At 35.1% G+C, this 26,170-nt stretch overlaps 1 protein-coding gene across 5 annotated transcripts in view; it reads right to left on the bottom strand.

The window, feature by feature from the left end:
• FSTL5 (follistatin like 5) overlaps positions 1 to 26,170 on the bottom strand; it is a 558,421-nt gene that overhangs the window by 45,553 nt on the left and 486,698 nt on the right. For all 5 annotated transcript variants that reach the window (XM_054690351.1, XM_054690350.1, XM_054690353.1 and 2 more), the window contains 2 exons: positions 17,853 to 18,002; positions 509 to 616 (listed from right to left, as the gene is read on the bottom strand). In XM_054690351.1, the coding sequence (XP_054546326.1) occupies positions 509 to 616; positions 17,853 to 18,002 (258 nt within the window). The remainder of the gene's footprint in view (positions 1 to 508; positions 617 to 17,852; positions 18,003 to 26,170) is intronic.

Here is a 26,170-nt window from a genome sequence, read left to right as displayed (position 1 = left end):
ACCCAGTGCTTGTATAAACAAGAAATAAATAAATCTTTTAAAAAAAAAAAAAAAGACTGAGTTCTCTCTCTCTCTCTCTCTCTCTCTCTATATATATATATATATATATATATATTTGTTAAGTTCTCATATAACTTCAAAAGAGAAGTAAATGACAAAATTGGTACCACATGTTCCCCAATTGCAAATGACTCTGTGCTCTGATAATAAAATACTATCAACTATCTGTTGTAGAAAAATGGAGGTCTGCTTCATGTTCTCTGATTACCTCTCCTGGGCACCACCACAGGTCCTACCCTTTGGGTCCCACCTTGAAAAAAGAGATGGAAGCAAGGAAATTATGAAAATTGGAAGAAGAAAGGAAATTGCAGATGTAGGTAATAACTTTTTCTCCCTTATAGCAGCAGTTTTAGATGGAAGGAAATTATTATTACATGGTTTTAAATATCTAATGATCACATCTAAATATTCAGACATCATTTTCTCTAATACACTTAATGGCACTTACCTGTAGTGTTGGAGAAGTCTTTTCCATGGTACCCCAGCTTAGCACCCAGACTTGATCATGTGATTTGTCATAATGTAATTTAACTGGGACAGGGTCTGTGCTCACTGCCTGTAATAAATAAGAGTTGAAACAAAATGATTACAGAATAAAATAATAGTTGAAAATTAGGTCAGAATTATGGAAGAATCCAAGAGCTTAGTTCAAACATTTGAATTGCCAATTACATGTTTTTATAAATTTTATTTGATTAATATAGAACTATGATACTTCACTCAGAACTATGTTTGCTTATTATCTGCACAATTGTATATCTTCTTGTGTTTATTTGTTTTCTATGTAAACTGTTTGGAGAAATATTTAAAACTCAAAATATTAATGATTAATATGTGAATTTTAATCACTTGTTGAAAGCAGGTGAGAACTATGTTTATTATATTATTAGGTTTCTCCAACAGAGTGTTGGTCATGGGAATGGATTCATCTTTAATGCCATAACTCCAATAACTGGATGTACAGTTGTAACTCTAAGAACCTATTCCTTAGTTTAGCTCACCTAATGAGGAATCTAAAACCACAGAAAGGAGGAGAAACAATTTATCACACCATATTTAACATGGTAAATGTGTTTTTCTACTAATATTTGTAATATTTAAAATTTACTTAAAATAAACTTCAGAAAACAATGCTGCCTGGAAGTTATTTAATTCACCTTAATTTCAAGTTATACATTCATTATGAGCTAACAACTTTTTAAGGTTCTTTTCTCTAGTATATAGTTGTACATATTTTCTAATGTTATAACATAAACAAGTAGTATTCAATAAAACCACCTTTCTCTGATCTCAAACATATTTCTTTCCAAAGCTTTGTCTTATATCCTTAAAGAATTTCCCAGGCTTAATTCATAATGGAATCCTCTTCTCAATGTATCCTTAAAGGTAAGCTACAGTTCAGGATGGACCGAGAGATTCATATTTTAACTGACATGCTGGTGGTGTAGTCTAACTAAGGAATTTTGCTTCTTAAACCTTGGCCTTCATTTACCTATTTAAAATTCACAATTCTTGTGTCCTCTGAGAACCAGGACACAGAAGATAAACAGGCAACTCTGGTAAACTGCCCAAAGAGGAAAGTAGCCATAAAAGAGGATGAAAAAGATAAGAAAGCTCAGAACCCTGCTACCCTTGCCCACCACATTGCTGGCACATTCCAACCAACAGAAAGGAGAAAACAAACAAAACAACAACAAAAACAAGAACAAATTAGAGATCAAGCAGAACAGTGAGTGGAAAGTAATGACTGCAAGCACCGCAACCCGCAAATGGGAACTGTGGAGAACCATACGGGAATTGCCCCGGTGGTGAGCAAACGGCTCTGGGCACCATTAGAAGAAGATAAGACTCCATGGAGAGACCTGCAAATAGCCCAAGGACAGCTGGTAAGCTTGTGTGGAAAAGCACGCCCATGCTCAAAAAGCATAGTTGGATCACGGCTGCCCGGGTCCCTGTGTCCACAACCTAGGTTTGTGGGGAGATGTGCAGGAATAGACACTGAGGTGAATGACCCTCACTGAGTAATCAAAAACCAGGTGCCCAGACAGGGGAGCAGGGTGCAAAAGCACCATTTCTGAGGACACTGAACTGGGATACTGCCCATGTCCTGGATCTGAGGGCTTTGGAACTGAGAAATGGAGCACGAAATTCAGGGTGTGGAGTCCCCACCATGGCGGGGCAGAGGGCAGACACAGCTCCCGCACACCGTTGAGGCACTCCACGCCAGCCCCACTCTGTTCCCCAGAGGGGGAAAATCACAGTTCTGGAAGGATACTAGGAACGATCTCTGGTGCCACCTAGTGATCAGAACAAAATCACCAACTTCCTGATAGTTGGAAGCTAGGGGCCCCAAAACTACCCTCCGCTCTGAGAGGGGGTGAGCCATGCAAACGGGGGTAAGAAGGGAAACAAGATGTGGAGCAAGACTCCATTCTGGAACTGAGAGCCATGTGCAGGATCCGGGTGTGGGGTGCACCCTTAACAGTGGGCATTTCACAGGGTGACAGCCAGTGTTTTGGATCTGATAGCCCTGGACCTGAGACCTAGAGTGCAGAATTCAGGGTGTGGAATCCATACAGCTGTGGGCACAGCACCAGATGAACACGGGGCAGACACAGCACTCAGCGTGAACAATAGCCCTGTATTGAGGTGCTGCCCTCCCCACCTCCATTTCTCAGAGAACCACTGGGAAAATCACAGGTCAGCAGGTACAGGTCTCTGGCACCAACTAGTGACCACAACAAAACCACCAACTAGTTGACTCCCTGTTGGAACTGATTAAATACAGAGGGAGGGACCTGTAAGGGACAGTGCCAAGCTACACAGCAGTCAACACCCTAGTGGAATTTTGCATACAGTGCTGGACTTGGTCTGGTAAACAGTTTTTGAAACCACTGAAGGAGCACCCCAAAGAGATGCCCGCCAACACCAGTGGCACAATGTCCCAACACATAGAACTAATTACAAAGCAAACAGCAGGGAGAAGGAAAAATATAAATAATCAAGCAAGCCTGCAGGAGGAGGACACACCACAAAAAGAAAAACGGTTACCAGAGCTCAAAAATGACATGGAAGAACTTTTGGCCTGCCAAATAGAGAATTAATGATCATCATGATTAAATAGATGAACTAAAATGAAAAGGAAAAAAATGATTTGAGACAAATAATCACTGAACTGAAGAATGAAACTGACACCTCAAGATAGGAAAGACAAGAAATGCAGGAGATTAAAAGATTACTAGAGGAGATAAAGAACTCTGTGAAAAGCAATGAAAACAGAATTGATGAAATGGAAGAATGGATCAGTACTCTTGAAGATACAGTAATAAAAAGAGACAAAAGAGAAAGGGAGAGAGAAGTGCAAAGGAAGAAGAATGAAGACATTATTCGACAATCATCAGACTTCATGAGATAGGAAATGTAAGAATTATAGGCATTCCAGAAGGTGAGGAGAGAGACAAAGAACTGAGAAATTATTCAAGGAGATAATTGAAGAAAACTTCCGAAGCATGAAAAAGGAGAATATAGACATACAAGAAGAGAGAAGAACACCCAATCGCCACAATGAAAAGAAAACTACAGAAAGAAACTTAATAGTAAAGCTTACAAGAGTCCAAGACAAGGAAAAAACAATGACTTCTTCAAGGGGGAAGAAACAGAAAATTTATAAAGGAAAACCAATCAGGTTAACTTCAGACTTCTCTGAAGAAATACTACAGGGAAGAAGAGAATGGACTAACATATTCAACAAACTTCAACACAGAAAATGCCAACCAATAGTACTTTACCCTGCAAAGCTGGCCTTCCTCTATAAAGAAAAAATATGGATCTTCTCAGACAAACAGAAACTCCTAAAGCCAAAAACAACAGAGGAATGAACAAGAAGAATAGAATAAAGCAAGAAATAAAATCACAAAGAAGACAAACAAAATGGCAAACACAGATGCCAATATATCAATATTAACTCTAAATGTAAATGGATTAAACTCACCAATAAAAAGACACAGAATAGCAGTCTGGATTAAAAAAAAAAATCCATTCTTCTGCTGTCTCTAGGAAACACATTAAACCATAAAAGATAAATATAGACTGATAGCAAAAGTTGGGAAAACAACCCTACAAGCAAATGGATCAAAAAAGAAGGCAGGAACAGCTACTTATATCAGATGAAAAATACTTCAAATTAAAAAAGGTAAAAAGAGACAAATAGGGACACTACATTATGATCAAAGAGATGATATACCAGGAAGAAATAATACTCATCAACATATACTCACCAAATGAAGGAACACCAAAATATATTAGACAATTATTGTCAGATCTGAAAACAGACATTAAAGAAAATACATATATAGTGGGAGACTTCAACTCTCACCAATGGACAGATCAACAAGACAAAAAATAAGCAAAGACACTAGAGCCCTAAATAAAGATATAGAACTTATGGACTTAACAGACATCTATAGGAAATTGCCCCCCCAAAAAAACTGAGTACACATTTTTCTCAAGCACACACAGATCATTCTCCAGAATTGATCACAACTGGGCCACAAGACAAACATCAACAGATACATGGAGATCAAAATCATTCCAACTATCTACTCTGATCATAAAGACATCAAACTAGAAATCATGAAAAGAAAACAAGGCACCCTCCCACTTCATGGAGATTGAAACCCACACTACTGGAAGACCACTGGACTAATGAGGAGATTAAACAAGAAATTAAAAAAAAAATACTTTGAGTTGAACAACAAGGAGGACATCACTTTCCAGAATGTATGGGATGCAGTAAAAGCAGTAATAAAAGGAAAATATATATCAGTACAGGCTCACATCAAGAAATAAGAAAGAACTCAAAGAAACAACCTAATCTCACATCTCAAAGAGCTAGAAAAAGAACAACAAAAACCCTCAAGCCAGTAGAAGAAAGGAAATAATAAAAATCAAAGCAGAAATAAACAAAATGGAAATAAAAAAAAAATCCAAAAGATCAATGAAACCAAAAGTTGGTTCTCTGAAAAAATAAACAATATAGACAAACCTCTAGTCAGGCTCACAAAGAAAAAAAAAAAAAAAACAGGAGAAAACACATATAAATAGGATTATAAATGAAAGACGAGCAATCACAACAGACTGTAGAAATAAAAAGAATAATCAGAGATTACTATGAACACTTATATGCAAACAAATCCAACATCCTAGAAGAGATTGGTGGACAACTTCCTAGAACAATACAATCATTCAAAGCTGAACAAAGAAGAAATAGAACAACTAAACAGACCAATTACAAACAGCAAAATTGAGGCAGTAATCAAAGTGATCCCCAAAAACAAAAGCCCAGGTCCAGATGGCTTCATAAATTAATTATGCCAAACATTCAGCAGTGTATTAGAGCCTATCCTACACAAACTCTTTCAAAAAATTGAAAAAGAAGGAATACTACCAGATACATTCTACAAAGCTAATTAATTAATACCATTAATACCAAAACCAAACAAAGACAGCGCAATAAAAGAAAATTGCAGGCCAATCCCCATAATGAACACTGATGCAAAAATCCTCCACAAAATCCTTGCCAACAGAATCCAACAATGCATCAGAGGAATGATACACCAGATCAAGTGGGATTCATTCCAGGAACACAAGGATGGTTCAACATACAAAAATCCATCAGTATAATCTAACACATCAACAAAAAGCAAAAGCAATGAACAGATTCAATGCTATTCCAATAAATATCTCAATGACATTCTTCAAAGAAATAGAACATACTGATGAAATTCATATGGAACCACAAAACACCACGAATATCCAAAGTCCTACTGATGAAAACAAAGGAGAAAGGAGGCATCACACTTCCAAACTTCAAGCAATACTACAAAACCATGATATTGGAACATAAACAGATACACAGACCAATGGAACCAAATAGAGAGCCCAGAAATAAAACATACTTATATGGACAGCTGATCTTTGACAAAGGAGCAAAGAATATGCAATGGAACACAGTTTGTTCAATAAATAGTGCTGGAAAAACTGGACCATCACATGCAAAAAAATGAAACTAGACCACTACCTCTCACCATCCACAAAAATCAACTCAAAATGAATAAAAGAACTGGATATAAGACCTGAAACCATAAAATACACAATAAAAAATATAGGTAAAAGACTACAAGACATACATTCAAAAACATATTTAAAGACTCCTCACCCAAAGCAAAGAAAGTCAAGGAAAAGATAGACACCCGGTATTACATCAAACTGAAAAGCTTCTATACAGCAAAATACATTAACTAAAACAGAGAGATACCCCAATGATTGGGAAAAATCTTTGCACTCCATTCAACTGATAAGGGACTGATCACAAAGATATGCAAAGAACTCTCAGGACTCAACAAAAACAAAGTAAACAATCCAGTCAAGAAATGGGTGGAAGAACTCAAAAGACATTTCTCCAAAGAGGAAATGCAAATGGCCAACAGGCATATGAAAAAATGTTCAACATCCATTATAATTGGGGAAATGCAAATCAAAACCACATTGAGATACACCTTACACCAGTAAGAATGGCACATATCAAAAAAACAAGCAACAACAAATGTTGGAGAAGATCTAGTGAAAAGGAAATCTCATACATTGCTGGTGGAAGTGCAAACTGGTCCAACCACTATGGAAAGCTGTCTGGAGTTTCCTCGGTCTACTAAAAATGGAGCTACCATATGACCCAGCAATTACACTCCTAGGGATCTACCGAAAAGACACAAACACATTGATTCAAAAGAACACCTGTACACCTATATTTATTGCAGCACTATTTACAATAGGTAAAACCTGGAAACAACACAAATGCCCACAAATAGATGACAGGGTCAAGAAGCTGTGGCATATACACACAATGGAATATTATTCAGCAATCAAAAAAGATAAACTCATGCCATTTGCAGGGGCATGGATGGAGCTAGAAGGAATTATGCTCAGTGAAACAAGCCAGAAGGAAAAAGAAAAATATCACATGGTTTCACTTATAGCAGGAATATAGGGGAACCAAATAAGACATCAAAAAATAATAACAGTACAAAACATAACAAAGCAAAAATGGACAATTATAAACCAGAGACATCCTGCAGGTGAGGAGGAGGGAGAGGGATCAGATGGAGGGAGGAGCACAGGGGACTGAGGTGATGGTGCACGGGTGCACTGGGGAAGGAAACTCTATGGGGACTACACCTGAGGGGGTAGGGGGAAGCAAATATTGTTTAAAAATGAACAATGATGTAAAAAATTAAAAAAAAAATAAAAAAGGAAAAAAAATCACAATAACCCATAGAAATATTCCTGTATCAGTGTTCTCAGTCTTTTCTTCCTGCATAGTGAAACCGTATTAGTGTTTTGGGATCAGGGGCAGCTATTTATCAGGAAAGGAAGCTCAGTTGGCAAACACCAGAGAATCAAGCCAAAGACTAATCCCATTTCCCTTTGACAGATATTAAGTTTCTAGCTTCTGCAGTGACCGAATGGTGACATGGCATATTTAGATTATGCATCGTAACAATATGATTAGTGATTTATGAGACAGATACTGAATTTTCATCAAAGAGACCGTATCAGCAGGAGGTTTCCTTGAGCCATACTATCACTTTCTTGTGGCTTCAGATGCTTTTCTCCTTCGCATTCTGTCATATGAGGATATTAAACTTCAATTTCTAAAATAATTTTTGAGGCCATCAACAGAAGCATGAGAAGGCAAAGCCAACACTTTGAGTATTCGGCAGAAGAAAAATAAAAGGAGACAATATGCTTGATAATAACTAAATTGCTGCAAAAACCTAGAACACTCTCCCATGACTTGGTATAACTTGGGGTATATAACTGCTTTTATTGTCCAAGGAATAGCTAGTCTGGTATTTTGTTAATTATACTCAAATGAATGCCAGATGTTTCATTTAAATTCTTTATGTATTGATCAATAATTTTGATGCACTTATAGCAAAAGAACCATCATTAATCATTACACTAATAGCAAAGCAATAAGATGCCTTTGATTTTTCACATTTTCTCTTTTATATGTTAAAGTTGATCTATGCATGACTATAGCAGCCAGCCTATTTTGCCTGGAGCTTAAATGGAATAATCTTTAGGTCATTAAAATATTAAAGATAATATAGTTCAAGACAAAGCAAAAGCAGTAATAACAAAGACCTCATTTTTACTCAACTGTTGGGATACAGTTTCTAAAAAGCAAAGATACTTAGATAACTTTATCACTGACAAATTCGAATGAAAATTTGCCAATTCTTGTAAGGTGCTTCTATTTCAACCAGTCACTTTCATAAGAGCATATCACCATCTGTATTTTATGTTACTATCCATGTAAAATGGTGTAGGGAAACATATTCGATGCATCCAGTAAGCAGCAGAACTGAGATGCAGTTTTCCTTCCCACTGTGGGAATCACTCTGCACATAATTGACAGTTGTTGCACAAGGTGATGTGCTTACTCTGAAATGCTTAGAGTGTGCCTGCAGAATTTCAAGCACTAGGGTAATAGTATTACTATTTCTAGAAAAACAAATTGAACTGGAGGTATTTTCATAACAATTAGCATGTTAGTGTTTTACTGATAGTAGTGAAATATCCTACTTACAAATTGAAAAACTGAGACCTAGAAGGGTAAGTATCTGAGCAGTCTTTGTTCTTGAAGGCTTGGCAGGCCAGTGGGTGAAAGAAATTAAAATAATGTGAAGCATGCCACAAAATAAAACTAAAGACCAAATGGCATGGAGATTCAGAGGAAAAAATACAATGTAAGATAAAGGATGAGGAATGGAGGTGATACTTTAATGGAGCCTTAAAGTATGAACGATTTTTACAAACAGCAGACAGAAGCTGTGCTTTAATGTTAACTTATGAGATGATGTTTCAGGAGTTTTCAGAGGCACCCTGAGATTAATTGTCTTCAAATATAATAGATACTTGTGTTTGAAGGAGGAATATATCACACAATTTTCAAAACAACATCATAATTTGAAAAATCTCCAATGGTTCTCTAAAATTTTTGTATATTTTGTTTTCAGCATTTCAAAGTTTTGTATTAAATGTAATTTATTTTGGTCTTGGTTTATAAAACCTCACCAGAACTGAAGAGGACATGCAGATTAAAATGAAGAAAAGCACACCAGATCTGCTTTATGTAGCAAACATTTAGCTCTGAGGAAACTGTGTTTACATGTTTTCAAATATTCAGAAATGACATATTTTACAACAGAAATATTTAAATGTTTTCCAGGAACAAAATCAAATAATGAAAAACTATTTCCAAACAACCATTTCAGGGCAATCTTTTTAAAACCTAATCTTCAGTCAAAAAAACATATTTTCCTATTTATAGCATTAGCATTGAGTTTTGAGAGGAGTAAATGGCATGCTGGCTTTCATAAAATATCTACTGTGAGTGCTGGATATTTACATGCTCAGTAAATTTAGATTACAGGTTTTGTAAAAGAGAAAGATACTGTTTTTAACACTCAACAAAAATATCCTGCCATAATTAAACCTGTAAGCTTTCTTATGTTATAAAATAATTTGTTTCTCCATATTTAGTGAGAAGGATTGTAAAGATTCTTTCTTCCATACCTCTCATTCTCAGGAATCAGGATTGAAGGTACCATCCTACTCTGATACCATCATGAACAGTACGTCTGCCATCTCTAGCCCCATCATACGGCTTCTAACTTCACACTAGTCAACTTTCACAACAGATTTGTCAGTATTTTTTTTAAAACATTAACTAGATCATAACAGCAGTATGCTCAAATCATTATAGCATGTTCCTTTTTTTTGAGGGGGGGATTGGGGAGATGTTGTTTAAGGGTATAGCTTTGCAACAAGTAGCTAAAAAAGTTCTGGAACTCTAATACACAGTGCAGTCATTCTAGACTAAAGCAACAATACTGTGCTATAAACTTCAGAATTGTTAAGAGTCTAGATGTTAATTGTTCCTGCCACAAAAAAAGAAATAATCCTGTGATGTGATAGAGATATTAGTTGGTGCTAAGACAGTAATCACATTGCAATATATATATGTGTCAAATCAGCATGTTAAATACCTTAAACTTACACAAAGTTTTATGTTAATTGTATCTCAGTTAAAAAGTTTGTACAAGTGGGCCTCCCCTGGTAGCACAGGCTGTTGAGTACAGTGCTGTGAAGCTGTCCGCAGCCTACGCAGCGTGGGTTTAATCCCTGCCGGCCAGCCTGTGAGAATCCCACATGGCATGGCAGACCTCTCCTGTCTTGCCTGTTCTGCTCCCCACTCTGTCTCTGGTGAATCCTTTTACCCTCCCGCACATCTGGCCTGTACCCCGGTTCTTGTATGCATAAATAAATAAATCTTTAAAAAAAAAAAAAGTATGTACGGGGGAGGGGGGGGGAAGCATGTTCCTTCTTGCCCTTGGACAAAAAGCCAGAAATCCTTCCAATGTCTACTGGCATTTACCTGACCTGACAGTCCAGAATTTTCTACCAGCTCTTCTATTTCCTATCCAGCTGCCTTGGCCTCCTTACTGATCATCCAGCATGCTAACTGCACATTTGCCTTTTGGAGGACCTTTACTGAATATTCTTCCCCTATTTAGCCCACTGTCTGCTTTCTAAACACCTTCTTTGCACAGAACTCACCTCCTCGGTGAGGTCAGTCTAACTACCTTATTTAATACTTATTTAAATACTTATTTAACACCTGCCTTCCCTTCATGCATTTTCCCTCATCCTTAGCTTTCCTAGTCCTACCTGGTCTTGCTCTATCTTCTTATGCTTTCCTATAGCACTTAACCCCTTACTCATTTTTTGACTTAAATTTTTGTTATTCTTATTTTGCATTGTCTATCTCCATTCTAGGCTCTAAGAAGCCAGGCTTTTGTGTTTATTTAGTTCCATGATAAAGCCTATGCACTTAGAAAAATACCTAGTAATTATTAGTACTTAATATATAATTAACAAACATCTAACTCTGCTTTAATGGGGAAAAGTAAATTGCAAAATTGAACAGCATGCCAAAATCATTATTATTAAGATCATCATTATTATTTTATTTAACCAAAGCAATTACGCTGTGCACAAGGTTTATGAACAAAGTTGTATTTTTCTGAAAACTTTACAAACATAAATTCTTTTTTATGTAAAGTTTACAATAAAATTTCTGTTAATGTTTACACCACTGCTTTCCCTTTTGTTCACATATAAGTGAACATAAGACTAAGGATACCAATGTGGATCCCTCCCTGCTGTAAAACACCTGCTTTCTTCTCAAGACATCTTCATACCCACTGTACAGATGGATTCAGATATTTAATATAGGCCCCAAAATTAAATATGATAAAATGTAATTTAATTATCATTTTAAGATAAAAATAAATAAAATGAAGTCCTAGGATTCCTTTCCCATGATGGTCATCATTATCTCCCTTACACTGCACACACTTCCACTTTATAAATCATATATATGATTTATATATGTTTGTATTTTTCTGCAGCCACTATCCAGTATCAGGAAAAGTTATTTAAGTTAATAGACAATGTTCAAGTATATGTGTTGTGAAAAAGTATTACATATATGCTCATTTTTTAGCTCAAAATTAACCTATGTAGGATAGTAATTTACTATTTAGTATAAATTTGCATTTAGTTACCAGTATTAATTTGCTAGAAAAATGATCTTAAAACTCTGCCTTGAGAAGTCCATGGAAATGAAACTTGTTTGTAGCAGTCTATTTGAACACCCATCATGACTGGGCAGTGTATCAGTTTTGACCTACTGAATAATTCTGTAAGACTTTATTTGAATAAAGGGTTCTGACACTACAGATTAGAACTTTCTCTCCCAGATTATAAATGCTATGATTTGTATATGCAATAGCCTTCACTACCTAGTGTGATATTTAGATTATTAAGTCCCAAGCCTTCTTCCAAATATCTATCAATGTATTAAATATTAAATATTGTTATTTATTTCAATCAACTATTTTGTTATTGTAATTATTTAATAATAGTATTCTACACATTCAATTCTTGGATTCCATATTTTTAAATTTCCCATGTGCTATTTTCAGTCATGATTTTGATAAATTAACTTCTCATTCTATTCATTTTAAAAGATATATTAATATATATAGTATAAATCATAATAAAGTTTTATTTGAATTAGCTTTATAAATATATTGATAAAATATGAATTTTCTAATATTTGAAAACATTACTTAAGAACACAATTTACTTATAATATGAAGATTTTTTTTCTTCTTTATCTATCTGTAAACCTTAACTCCCTCATAACCCCAACATACCAAATGTTCACAAATTCATGAACATTTCAGGGGAGATGCAGCAAATACAAACATTTAAAACGCATGCTACAGTAATCATGGACCTGTTGTATCAACGTCTGTAAAGATGATTTATGGTGTAAGGGTGAAATATGGATAACAGCAACAAAAATACACAGAACTCGGGGCTTATTCTGGAAGCAACAGGAAAGCACAGCTTGTTTATCAGTCTGACAAGGAGAGTACCAGCTGGCTAATTAAGTGAACCTAATTTAAACTAATGATGCAGATTCTCAGGATAACGTGCTAATGGCTAGAGGAGACTGCTGATGACACTTAAGAATACTCCTGAGATGCTTCACTAAGCCACTTCTGCATCAGAGCAGAACCCAATTTTGCTTCACAGAAGACAAAATGAGGTCAGTTGTTTACTAGTTAATCTTTAATACAGGGAAACATCACCTGTATGCCAGCTCACACAAATTTTAATAGTAAGAAAACTTGAAATCATTGAAGTTTAAAGCAACACAAGGTTATAGATTCCATTGAAAAACTGTGACCTTTTACTTTTTAAACTGCAGAAATAGTATGGATAGAAATAATACGGATGTATCTATTAGAACACCAAGATACTATAATAATACTTTAGCATGAAGTTTATAAAATCTTACGTTTTAAAAAAATATTTGTCATTTTAACAATAAAATGGAAAAATGTGTTTCATTTTTTTTAAATCTCCAGTGCTAAAATACATTTAAGACCAATGCACATAGTCAGGTACAAGAAACAGAAATCAGAAATATGGTTTCTTACATGAATATAGCATAAACAGTAAAGTACTTCGTTGTATTGAAAAAGAAAGCTTGAAATAGTGCAATGAATGGTGTAGTATTCTTTTCTCTTCATTTATTTTTTAACAATAACACATTTTGATTTAGGATGTCAATGTTTCATCTATATCTACACTGTAGAAAATTATATTGTGATTTCTATAATGTTTGGGAGCTGATAAATTATATTATTTATATTTTGTTATAATTAATATTCTTAGTTGGCTCTGTTTAAAATCTTGAGGTCAGAAGTAAGTAAATGAACATATATATATATATATATATATATATATCTATCTCACACAATAAGGAAGTACAACTTCCTTTAGCTACAAATAATGCTGACTGCAAATATAACCTCTGTTGAGAAAAATGGCCAATTGAGAAGAACATTTTACTTTTTACAAAATTAACTTCACATTCTGCAGTTGAGTTTAAGAATGTGCTCAGTCCTGGCATATAAATGAAAGCTTTACATCACAAAGTTTTCTAAATTTAGATTTTTAAGTACATATAAATAGTCTTTCTTAACAAAGCCTTCAAACTTATATTACTTGAACTATTAACTTATAAACCAGAAGGTTTGCTATCCAAGTGTGTGAAGCCTACTATGTACATAATGTCTTTAGGGAAAACTTGAAGGAATTTAAAATTCTAAGAGATGAAGTATTTTCAAGTATAAAAATACAGTAGCATATTCACAATTCACCTTTAGCACATATATTTGAGGATTAAAATTTACACACTTCAAAGTAATGTTAAAACAAATAAAGAGGTGTGTTATTATCCCCAGCAGGGATATACTTATGAAACTCATAACCTAAATAGGTTCACAAACTGAAATGATACATGGCTGCAAAAAAGAGAACTTAGAAAATTTGAAAGAAAATTTTAATTTTTTAAGAAGCGAATCTTACTGGCGTATTTCTAAAATTTGAAGTTGACATTTATAATCAACACTAGACCTCAAGAATTAGTGTCCCTCTCAGAGACTATTAGGCGCACTATACCTGATGAGATCATATATATTTAGTCATTTCTGGATAGAAACATATGTTAATAAAACATGGTGATAGTTTTGTTTAAACCACCTATAGCACTAATTGTGTCTGTTGGCTTAACAACGGTTGAAATACAAAAATTGTAACATAAATTTTTTGAAATATAAAAATTTTGAATGGCGATAAAATATATAAAATTGTAAGCAATCTTACATGAATACATGTTTTAAATATCATTTTATCATTATCAGGTAATTTTACTTAATGTTTTGTATCTTAAAGTCCTTTTTCATGCTGATGCTAAAATAGCTTTGCCAGTTTTTGTTGCTTAATAGTTATCCATCTGCATTATCTGTTACAATCCTTAAATTTCAAATTTTCCTTTTTCTCAAATTTTTGGGTATATCTCAATTTGCAGACAGATAAACTTTCATTATTTGATCTAACAAATTTCTTTTCAACTTTCATTTAGTTACTTTAGTCAATTCTCAGTGATTTTTGTTATGGATGTATTTGGTTTTATTCTTTCATTTTGCTTAAAGTTTTTCTATTTCTGCTTTTTTCTATTCATAACTTTTTGTCTTTCTTATTCTTTTCCCATTGTATGTCATATTTTTCACAAACACAAAAGTTTCATGATGATAGGCCTTGAAATTAATAAACATTTAAAATATGCATAGAATAAAATTATTTTCATTTCCAAAGATAATAAGGAATCTTAGCTAATATTTTGAAAGATGACATGTTTACCAATTTATTTGTTCACAATCACATCAAATTTACTACTCAGTTAATTTTCCTTACTACTGAAGCAGTTTCAGGTTGAGGTGTTTTGATTTATGTTGCCAATAAAGATAATTTCTTTTGTATATATGACACAATTACTTATGCTGTGGTTTAAAATTACATTTTCACTGACCACATAATATCAGAATATATTTTATTTCAACTTAGTCTTTTAATAATATTAGTTCACTTTTGTTGTCCACTATAGTTACTGAGAAAATTAATGTTCTTACAATAATTCATCTGTAATTTTTGAGTTGATATTTTGAACTTGAATTTTATCTTGATATTTGGTGTTGTCACGAAATATATTTGAATAATGATTTATTTTCTATTTGAATTCCACTTGTCTTTAATGTGGGTTTATTATATTGAATTTTACATTAAAATTTTATAATAAAGTATAAAATCTAAAATATTCTCGCTCATTTTGGTTCAAATGTTAACTTTCAGTTTTTCTCATAAATATTTCCTTCTGAAATTTCTCTATCTACTATAAATGTGTGAATAAAGTCTTATGTATTCAAATATAGCTGATTCTTGTTATTAGTGGTAGTTGTTTTAGAAAGTCACCACACACTGAATTTCAGAATACTGAACTATTGCTCCTAGGAGAAACATACAGTTGGATTCCTTTGAGCCTATGATCACATGATTTTTATTAACTAAAACAATACATAACCTTGTTTTATGTATTTCTAGTCAAATACTCTTTGATATATATTGTTTATTAATTAACATGGCACAGTCAAGCATCACTACAACTCATGCCTGAGTGAAGCTTATCACACACAACCTTTTTGAACTTAGGAAGAGTAGGCTACATTTCAGTGCTATGTTGGGGCCACTTCAAAAAGAAATCTGCCCCAAAAATCACAAAACTTCAAAAAAAAAAACAAAAAAAAATACAAAAAAAAAAAAACCAAAGTGACTCTAAATAGACCATGAAGAGAACACTTGTTTACAGTATGAAAGATGAAACAAGATAGCAGTTATCTCTATTTTCAACCCTAGCTGTGAACATGCATGTCCAGAAACAAGTTTTCACCACCCTCTACATTTCTGTGAATGACCACAAATGTGCCAAGGATATAGATTTGTGGTTTTAAACCAGTTAAACTGGATAAGAGAAATTTCATACAGAATTTATACAATAAAAGAGAATCAACGATAATCAATTTCTTTACAGCAAACAACGAAAGAATAATTTCAACAATAGCTACATGAAAACAAAATGATCTGCCAATTGTAATATACAGTCAAAATGGCTAGGTATAAATAGTGAATGTTATATATTTCCATTTAAATAATTTTTAAAAATGGGCAATATTTCTGTTGGTAACAGAAATCTAAGGAATGATTACTTTTCAATAGGTAAGACTAGAGGAAGTAATACAATACTCCTAAAAATATTTATTATCTAAATAACAAAGTCACAAGGAGAACAGATTTGTTCAGATTGATACCCAGTTTTTTTTTTTTTTTTTTTTTTTTTAGCCTGGTCAAAATCTAGCAGTATCAAAGACAGAAGTTTATGGTAAATATATGGGACAAAATGTATTTTAACATTAGATATGGGATGATTAGATTGGGTATACATGAGAAATTGTAACTCTGGAGGGCTTAAAGTTTTCTAATAGAACAATTATTCATCCTTTACTCATTATTGTACTACACATTCTCATATAAGAAATTGAACCATTAGACTAATTGTTTACTGGCAAGTTTTCAACAGTATAGATACCAGAGCTTCCTTGCAGGAACACGTTTTTATTTTTTTATTTGTGACAGCAAATCCAATAATGTTTATAGGATGAACAGATGACTGGATGAACAGATGAATGGATGAATTTAGGTGAAGGTGTTAAACTTTTAATATAACAAACTTGAACTTCTAACCCTTTAGCACTTTTTATGGCTCGAGTCATTAATCAATATTAGAGGAACTAATATCTATTTCAATATTCAATTAAAAAAAGTATTATGTTAAAAAACCCTGTAAATTATAAGGAATGGTTACTTTTCAGTGTCTTCCAGAAATTTGTTAGTAAACAGGGATATAGCACTTCCATATGGCATCATCTCTATAAATGCTTTAAATGCATTAGTTGACCTAATACTTAAAGTAATTTTATGAGATTTGTGGAGCTATTAAAGCTATTTTGTTTGTTTCCTTTGAACATATCATGAAAGGCTTAGTACAAGAGCCACATTGCCTAGATACAAGTCCTGCATTGATCCTTGCTATTGTGCAACTGAGTTTGAGTTGATTGGTCATGTTGGGCCATCTTAGAGAAAACAGAGAATTAAACATTTGATGGCTCAATCCAGAATGATTTCTCATCACCACAACCATGGCAATATGGAAACTGACTATGACAATGTTTGTTAGAGATGTTACCTTTCATTGACCTATTACATATCACTTGCCACTCCAATAAAACCTACTTTTATTTAGTAAAACTTAGTATCATCTGTAATTTTGTTAAGAATCAAATATGCATGATTAAACACTGTTTTTGGAAACATAATGGAGGAATACCTTACTTGGTCTTTGAGTAGGTTTCTCCCTTCTCTAAACAGTATAAACAACTATGAGGGGCACTAGTCATGTAAATACTATGATGTGTTAATGGAAGCCTAATTTTTGGAAATGAAAGATGTTTAAATTCCTCCTCTAGTTTGTTATGTTTAAGTAGCAAAGAGAGATGAGAGTTTGCATAAAATACATGTTTTCCAGTTATCAAAGTGATGAAACAATTTATCAATGACAGTGAAATAGCAATGCATAAGTAACCTGGTAAAGATATGTTTTTAAAATCAATTTCAAAAGTGGGATTAGTCCATACCTGAATAACTTTTTGGGACTGCACATCAACAATAAGGACTCTGTTCAAAGTTGGCTGTGCAACATATATGAACTTGTCTTTCACATTCACAGCTGAGGCCCACACACACCTCTGAACTTCATCTCCCTCAGCTTTGGGACAGACTTCATCCTGTAATAAAATGAAGATATTAAATTGTGATATGGGTATGGCCATATTATGGGTAAAATCAATGTGATGCTTTACTACTTTCAGCATCAAAAGCTATATATGTATATGTTTATGTGTGTGTATATATATATATATATATATACATATAGAGAGAGTTAGATCAAATAAAACCATACATAGTACATGTTTGAGATCATTAAATATATATAGAAACCTGTGTAAATAAACTTCAAGTCCTTAATTACTTATTTATAGTAAGATATAGTTCTTTCATTTGATACACTTCTTCATGGCTCAGTCATTCCAGGAAGACATAACAAATGCAGATTTTCCTGCCAAAGCACCCAATCTCAAGCTTCTTTACCATAGATCAAATGTCACACTAAATTACATTTAGAGCTTCTCTAGACATAAGTAGTTGTACATGGTATTTTCATGGACTTGTCAAAAGTTACATAATTCAAGGAAATAATTGAAGGTGTCTTTTAATTTAAGGAGAATTAGAAATTTAGAAAAATATAATAGTATAATTATTTAGAATTATTATTTCATTTCCTTTTGATATCAAGGTTAAATATTACAAAATGCTTCACATTGCCCAAGTCATTATTTTTTCTCCTAGAAATATCTTCTGGTTGAATATCACATCATTTGACAGCCAACAGGCATATGAAAAAATGTTTAACATCCCTTATAATCAGGGAAATGCAAATTAAAATCACACTGAGATACCACCTTACAGCAGTAAGAATACAAATTGCAGCAACATGGATGGCGCTAGAAGGGATCATGCTCAGCGAAATAAGCCAGAAAGAAAAAGAAAAATACCGGATAGTCTCACTCATAGTAGGAATCTAGAAAACTTAAATAAGGGACCAGGAAAATGAATAACTATAAGAAAGTGAAAATCAAAATCAACAAAAAACTATGAACCAGAGACACTCTATGGTTACAGAGTAAGAATGACACCTTACAGCAGTAAGAATGACAAATATCAAAAAAAAAAAAAAAAAAGCAACAACAAATGTTGGTGAGGATGTGGTGAAAAAGGAACTCTCCTACATTGCTGGTGGGAGTGCAAACTGGTCCAACCACTATGGAAAGCTGTGTGGAGATTCCTCAGTCTACTGAAAATGGAGCTACCATACGACCCGCAATTCCACTCCTAGGGATCTACCCAAAGGACGCAAACACATTGATTGAAAATAATAACTGTACCCCTATGTTTATTGCATCACCATTTACAATAGGTAAAACCTGGAAACAACCCAAATGCCCACAAAGAGATGACTGGATCAGGAAAAGGCAATATATATATACACAATGGAATATTATTCAGCAATCAAAAAAGATGAAGTCATGCCATTCGCCCCAATGTGGATGGAACTAGAAGGAATTATGCTCAGTGAAATAAGCCAGAAGGAAAAAGAAAAATATTGGATGGTTTCACTTACAGCAGGAATATAGGGGAACCGAATAAGACATCAGTGTTAAAAAAAAATAATAACAGTACAAATCACAACAAAGCAAAAACAGACAATTATAAATCAGAGATATCTGCAGGGCAGGAGGAGGGGGAAGGATTGCAGGGAGGGAGGGAGGAGCACAGGGGACTGAGGTGATGGTGCACAGGTGCATTGGGGAAGGAAACTCTATGGGGACTACACCTGAGGGGGTGGGGGGAAGCAAATATTGTTTAAAAATGAACAATTATGTGAAAAATAAAAAATAAAGAATAATGCGTCATTTGAGCTAAATGACCATAAATAAGGCAAAACGTACCAATTATTTTCTCCTTTCCTGCATTATGTCAATGCGTGAATGTAGAAGTGATACCTAAGCCTTGTGATTTGTGTTATGAGAAACATCACGAACAGAAGTGCCATGAAGCCTGTATTTTTTCAGGTTTTTCTTTTATCCGGTATATTGGTTTTAAAATTCTCTTCATTTACTTATAGTTAGAAGAACCACTATAAAGAGAAACTTTTCATTCTGTACATAAAAGATAAGTATAATTATAGACCCTTATATAATGACAATGTTATAGAAGCAAACACTGACTTGTTGCACGTGGTTTATGATTTAGGTACAGATATTGATGAATTTTGTCTAATTTATTGACTTTTATACTCTAGCAGTAACTTTTAAGCTAATTTAGAATATTCGTTCTCCTAACTCAAACAAACACAAAATTCATTTTTAACAGATGTCCCATTCACCATTTGTTTTTAAAAATCATGAAACAAAATCATGATTTTTTGTTATAATTATCAGCATTACTAAGTAACTATAATTTAAATATAATATAAATAGAGGATAAACCACACTTTGCATTTAGTAGTTAAAATTAACGTCACAATAATATGAAACCTCTTCGAAAAAACATAATGGTTGGTTTTCCTGTTTTCATGAAACCTGGAAAATAATGTAAAAACAAAAGTAATTTGAAAAGAGTCGGTTGAGGGTGGTGTTTTTTTGTTTTTGTTCTTCAAACTTCAGATCTGATTTAGGGAAAACCTGGGATGGCTAACAATTTTTTAAAATTCTTTTTTAAAACTCTGTCCAAAAGTTAGTAGGTTCAGCCAAAACACCCAAAGCATATAATGATATTGTTATTCTTTGAGCTGAACAGATTGTTCTAAGCTTGCAGGACAGAGGTTAAAATGCCTGTAAATTAGGCATGCAAAGTGTACTTCTAGCTCTTTTGAAGGCATAAAGTTAATCTCATTTCAAGGATGTACCCTAATTATAACCCAGTGGGGTCATCCTGTTTAATATGAATGGTACTTTTAACAGCATAAAAGCAGAAATCTGTCCTCAGTACATGCCCAATTAGGAGTACAGTGTTTTACTTTCATTCATTGATTTCTACTGAAACATTATTTTCTATGTCAACCTTTCTTTTAGAAGTGTAAGTATTTTGAATATCTTTGACAAGAACCTATTTTGTGAGACACAAACACCATAAAAATATGTACTTGAGAAACATGGAGAGGTGGGGAAAAAAGTGGGACCTGAGGTTGATGAAATGCTCTGAATTGGAGAAATTGTTTATAAACTCTTTGCTGTTGTGTAAAAGCTCCCAACAAAACCTGCCAAATAACAGAAAGTACGAGCGACCTGACACATAACTGTCAGCCAAACAACTGCTGAACCAGGAGCAATTTCCACCCCTTTGTTTGCTACAAAACTAGTCAACAGTAAAATAAACTATTCTGCTGGGAATTATTTCCTATTTGTATGCTGTCCCACTAGATGTCCCTGACCAGACTCACAATCATTTTCACAAAGCCATTAAAAGTTTCCTGACAGTCACCCTGAATTTTCTTCGCTTCACTTCATGTCATTATTTTTGATTATAGTCTATTAGGTCTCATTTTATAATAGCGCTCTTATTTTTTTCAGACTATATAGATTAATGTTTATTTTTATGGGTAGGAATTGTAGAGGAATGTTTTTCACATGCATTAGGCATTTAGTGGGATAAAAGAGAAACTGAAAAAAATACCAGAGATGCAAAATAAGATTAATTCATACTGATAATGCAAATTGTCAAGAATTATATCAAGAGAATCATTAAATGACTTTTTTATAGAAATGTATACCAGAGAGGGCGGAGCAACATGGTGGAGAGGAGACACTGCGAGTAAGATCTCCCATTAAAAAAAGTTAATAGGGAGGAAAAGCGGCAGGTCCCAGTGAGAACTGGGACACGGAAGATAAACGGGTGACTCCAGCAAACTACCCGAAGAAGAAAGTTGCCATAAAAGAGGACTAGAAGGGAGGAAAGCGCAGAACTCTGCTCCCCTCCCCCACCCACGGAGTCGGCACTCTCCGACTGGCAGAGAGGAGGAAAACAACAAACTAAAACCACCAACAAGAACAAACTACGCAGCAAGCGGGACTGTGAGTGGAAAGGAACTATTGCAGCCACCACACCCCGTGAACGGGAGCTGTGGAGAACCCTGCAGGATTCGCCGTGGAGGTGAGCTCCAGGTGCCATTAAACAGAGACCCCGCCCCCCAGGAGGAGGCCAGGACCAGCACACAGCCCCAGGCCGCCCGTTAAGCTTGCGTGGAAAAGGGGCTCTCTGGAAAAGCAAACGCGGATTGGGATCGGGATAGCGCGGAAAAGCAGCGTGGTTGAAAAGCAAACGCGGATTGGGATCGCGGCTGCCCAGGTCCCCGTGCCTGCAACCTATGCTTGCAGGGAGACGCGCGCGAAGACCCTCACTGAGGTGAAAGTGCCTCACTGAGTATCCAGGAACCAGGCACCCAGGCACGGGAGCGGGGTGCAAAAGACGCCATTTTGTGGACACTGAACTGGGCTACAGCCCGCGTCCTGGACCTGAGGGCTTTGGAACTGAGATCCGGGGCACAAAATTCGGGGCGTGGGTTCTCCACGACGGTGGGGCACAAGGCAGACACAGCACCCCAAAGCTGTTGAGGTTTACCCTACCATTCCTGCTCTGTTTCCTGTCCCACGGGGTGAAAAAAAAAAAAAAAAGCTCCCCAAGGGCTTTAGGAGAGATCTCTGGCGCCACCTAGCGACTTGAAACCAGCAGAGGCTCCTGGTGGAGCCGTGGCCAGCTGGGAAATTAGCCCATGCTGGGCCCCTGCCAACCAGTAGTCTGAGCCCACAGGGGGAGCGAGTACCCAAAGCCGGGGCAGACCAGGCGCGCAGAAGAGTGTGCCTGAGACTGGACACGCAGGGAGTGTGTCCCGCATCGGCATTTTAGAACAGGGACCTTTCTTCAGTTAAGACTGCTTGAAATTGACAGATGGCTCCCGGAGGAGCCAGAGGGGAGCAGAGAAGCTCACCCAAGATGCCGGCCAGTCCCAGCAACACAGTGTCCCAACGCATATGGCAAATTAGAAAACAGACAGTAGGGAGTAGAAGAACCACACGCAACATAGCAACTCCTCAGGGAAGAAGCACACCACAAAAAGAAAACCAGCCCCCAGATTGCAACGACAGTAACTTGGAAGAACTTCTGAGCCTTCCAGAAAGAGAATTTAAAATTGCCATGATTAAAAAAATGACAGAACTCATAAAGGAAAACAATGATAAGGGAAAAATAATCAACGATCAGAAGAATGAAATTGAGTCCCTAAAGAGGGAAGTAAAAGAAATGCAGGAGATCAAAGAATTAATGGAAGAACTAAAGAATTCTGGGAAAAGCAATGAAAGCAGAATAGATGAAATGGAAGAACAAATAAGTTCTCTTGAAGACACAGAAATAAAAAGAACCAAAACAGAAAAGGAAAGAGAAGTACGAAGGAAAAAAAACAAAGAAAGACTTCGGGAACTATCTGACACCATGAGGAAAGGAAATATAAGAGTTATAGGAATACCAGAAGGAGAGGAGAGAGATGTAGGAACAGAGAAAATATTCCAGGAGATAATTGAAGTGAACTTCCCAAATGTGAAGAAGGAGCTGAAAATTGATATACAAGAAGCAAGAAGAACACCAAACTTCCATGACGAAAGGAAAAATACAGCAAGACACATAATAGTGAAGCTCCCAAGAATCCAGGACAAGGAAAAAATAATGAAGCTGACAAGAGGGAAGAAACAAATAACATTCAAAGGAAAACCAATCAGGCTGACATTAGACTTCTCTGAAGAAACACTACGGGCAAGGAGAGAGTGGAAGGACATAGTCAACAGACTCCAAGAAAACAGATGTCAACCAAGAATACTCTATCCCGCAAAGCTTTCCTTCCTCTATGAAGAAAGAATAAGGACCTTCCCAGACAAACAGAAACTATGGAACTTCATTACCAATAAACCCCCACTCCAAAAAATACTACAAGGAATCCTAAAGCCAGAACCTCAGAGGGACGAATAACAATGAAAGAAGGCAAGGAAAAAAAAAAGATATTAAAAGAATAAATAAAATCAAAGGAAAGACAAACACAATGGCAAATATAGATGCTAACATATCAATATTAACCCTAAATGTAAATGGACTAAACTCTTCAATAAAAAGACACAGAGTTGCAGCCTGGATTAAGAAACAAAACCCAACTTTTTGCTGTCTCCAGGAAACACATTTAGCTACAAAAGATAAAAATAGACTCAAAGTTAAAGGATGGAAAACAATCCTACAAGCAAATGGACCAAAAAAGAAAGCAGGAACAGCTATACTTATATCAGATAAAACAGATTTCAAACTCAAAAAAATAAAAAGGGATCCCAACGGTTACTACATTATGATCAAAGGGACAATACTTCAAGAAGAAATAACGCTAATTAACATATACTCACCAAACGAAGGAGCACCAAAATATATCAGGCAACTGTTGTCATCTCTGAAAACAGACATCAGAGAAAACACATATGTAGTGGGAGACTTCAACACACCACTATCAACAATGGATAGATCAACAAGACAAAAAATAAGTAAAGAAACTAAAGCTCTAAATAAGGACATAGAGTATTTGGGCTTAACAGACATCTATAGAACACTAAACCCCCAAAAAACGGAGTACACATTTTTCTCAAGCGCATACGGATCATTCTCCAGGATCGATCATATACTGGGGCACAAGACAAACATCAACAGATACACCAAGATTGAAATCATACCAACCATCTTTTCTGACCATGAAGGCATCAAGCTAGAAATAAACCATAAAAAGAAGGCAAGGAACTTTCCTACCTCATGGAGACTAAAAACCACACTACTGGAAGACCACTGGACTAATGAGGAGACCAAAGAAGAAATTAAAAAATTCTTTGAATTGAATGACAAGGAGGACACCAATATCCTAAATGTATGGGACGCAGCAAAAGCAGTAATAAGAGGAAAATATATAGCAATAGAAGCTCACATCAAGAAACAAGAAAGAACTCAAAGAAACAACCTAATCTCGAAGCTCAAAGATCTAGAAAAAGAACAACAAAAATAATTAAAATAAATGGCGAGAAGATCCAAATAAGCACTTCCCCAAATAATACATAGAGATGGCCAACAGGTACAACAAAAAAATGCTTATTATCTCTTATCATTAAAGAAATACAAATCAAAATCACAGTGAGGTTCCACCTCACACCCACGAGAATGGGTCATAACAAACTGAGCATAAACAAAAGTAGTGGTGAGGCTGTGGACATAAAGGATCCCTCATTTTATGAGTATAGAATAGTCTGAGTCTTTGGAAAACAGTACAGATGTTAACCAAAATATTAAAAATAGAACTGTCACAAGATCTCACAATTTATCTATATAAAGAATACAAAAACACTAATTTGAAGGTATATATGTGTTCCTATGTTAATTGCAGTACTATTTATCTGAATCAAGTTATGAAAACAAGCTAAGTGCCCAGTGACAGATGAGTGGATTGAGATGTCATAAATACACACAATAGAATATGACTCAGCTATAGAAAAAGATGAAATTCCTCCCATTTACAACATGTATGGAACTGGAGGGGATTATGCCAAACAAATCGGAAGGCAAAATACACATACCGGATGATTTTACTCCATTGTGTAATATTGAATAATGGAACATACTGGTTAAAAAAAGACTGAGCAAAAGATAAAGTGATTTTTTCCTACAAGTATTTTAAGAACTACTGATTTTGAACTTTTTTCTGTTCTAGCATCTTTCTTTCTCCCTCTCTTTTTATTTTCACCCTCCTTTTCTGTTATCTTAGAAAAGTGAATAGAACAGTTGGGAAAAAAACACAAGTGTTCACTTTATCAAATGCAGTAGTAGAATGTAAATAATTGTTCTCAGTGAGGAATTGTTTAATTTGTCATATGTTATGGCAAATGAAACAAGAATATCTTTTACTTAATTGGAATACTTATTTATTTATTTTTAAAGATTTATTTATTTATTTATACAAGCACTGGTTACAGTCAGAAGCACGGGAGGGTGAGAGAATTCACCAGAGTCAGAGTGGGGAACAGAACAGGCAGACTGATGAAGTACACTTGAGGGGAGCAGCGGGCGGTAGGAGAGGTCTGCACGCCATGTGGGACCCTCACTGGTGACCAGGGATCGAACCAGTGCTGCCGAGGCTGCGGGCAGCTTCACGATGCAGCGCTCAACCGCTGCACCACCAGGGAGGCCCCTAGATTGGAATATTTAGATTGAAATTCCCAGAATATATTTTATAGCTCTGTGAAAATATGCATAATCAAGTTTGGTC

The sequence above is a fragment of the Talpa occidentalis genome, unplaced genomic scaffold, assembly GCF_014898055.3.
Source record: "Talpa occidentalis isolate TD23 unplaced genomic scaffold, MPIMG_talOcc4v2.1 talOcc4.8, whole genome shotgun sequence".
NCBI classification, from domain to species: domain Eukaryota; kingdom Metazoa; phylum Chordata; class Mammalia; order Eulipotyphla; family Talpidae; genus Talpa; species Talpa occidentalis.
This window is presented reverse-complemented; position numbering and strand designations above follow the sequence as displayed.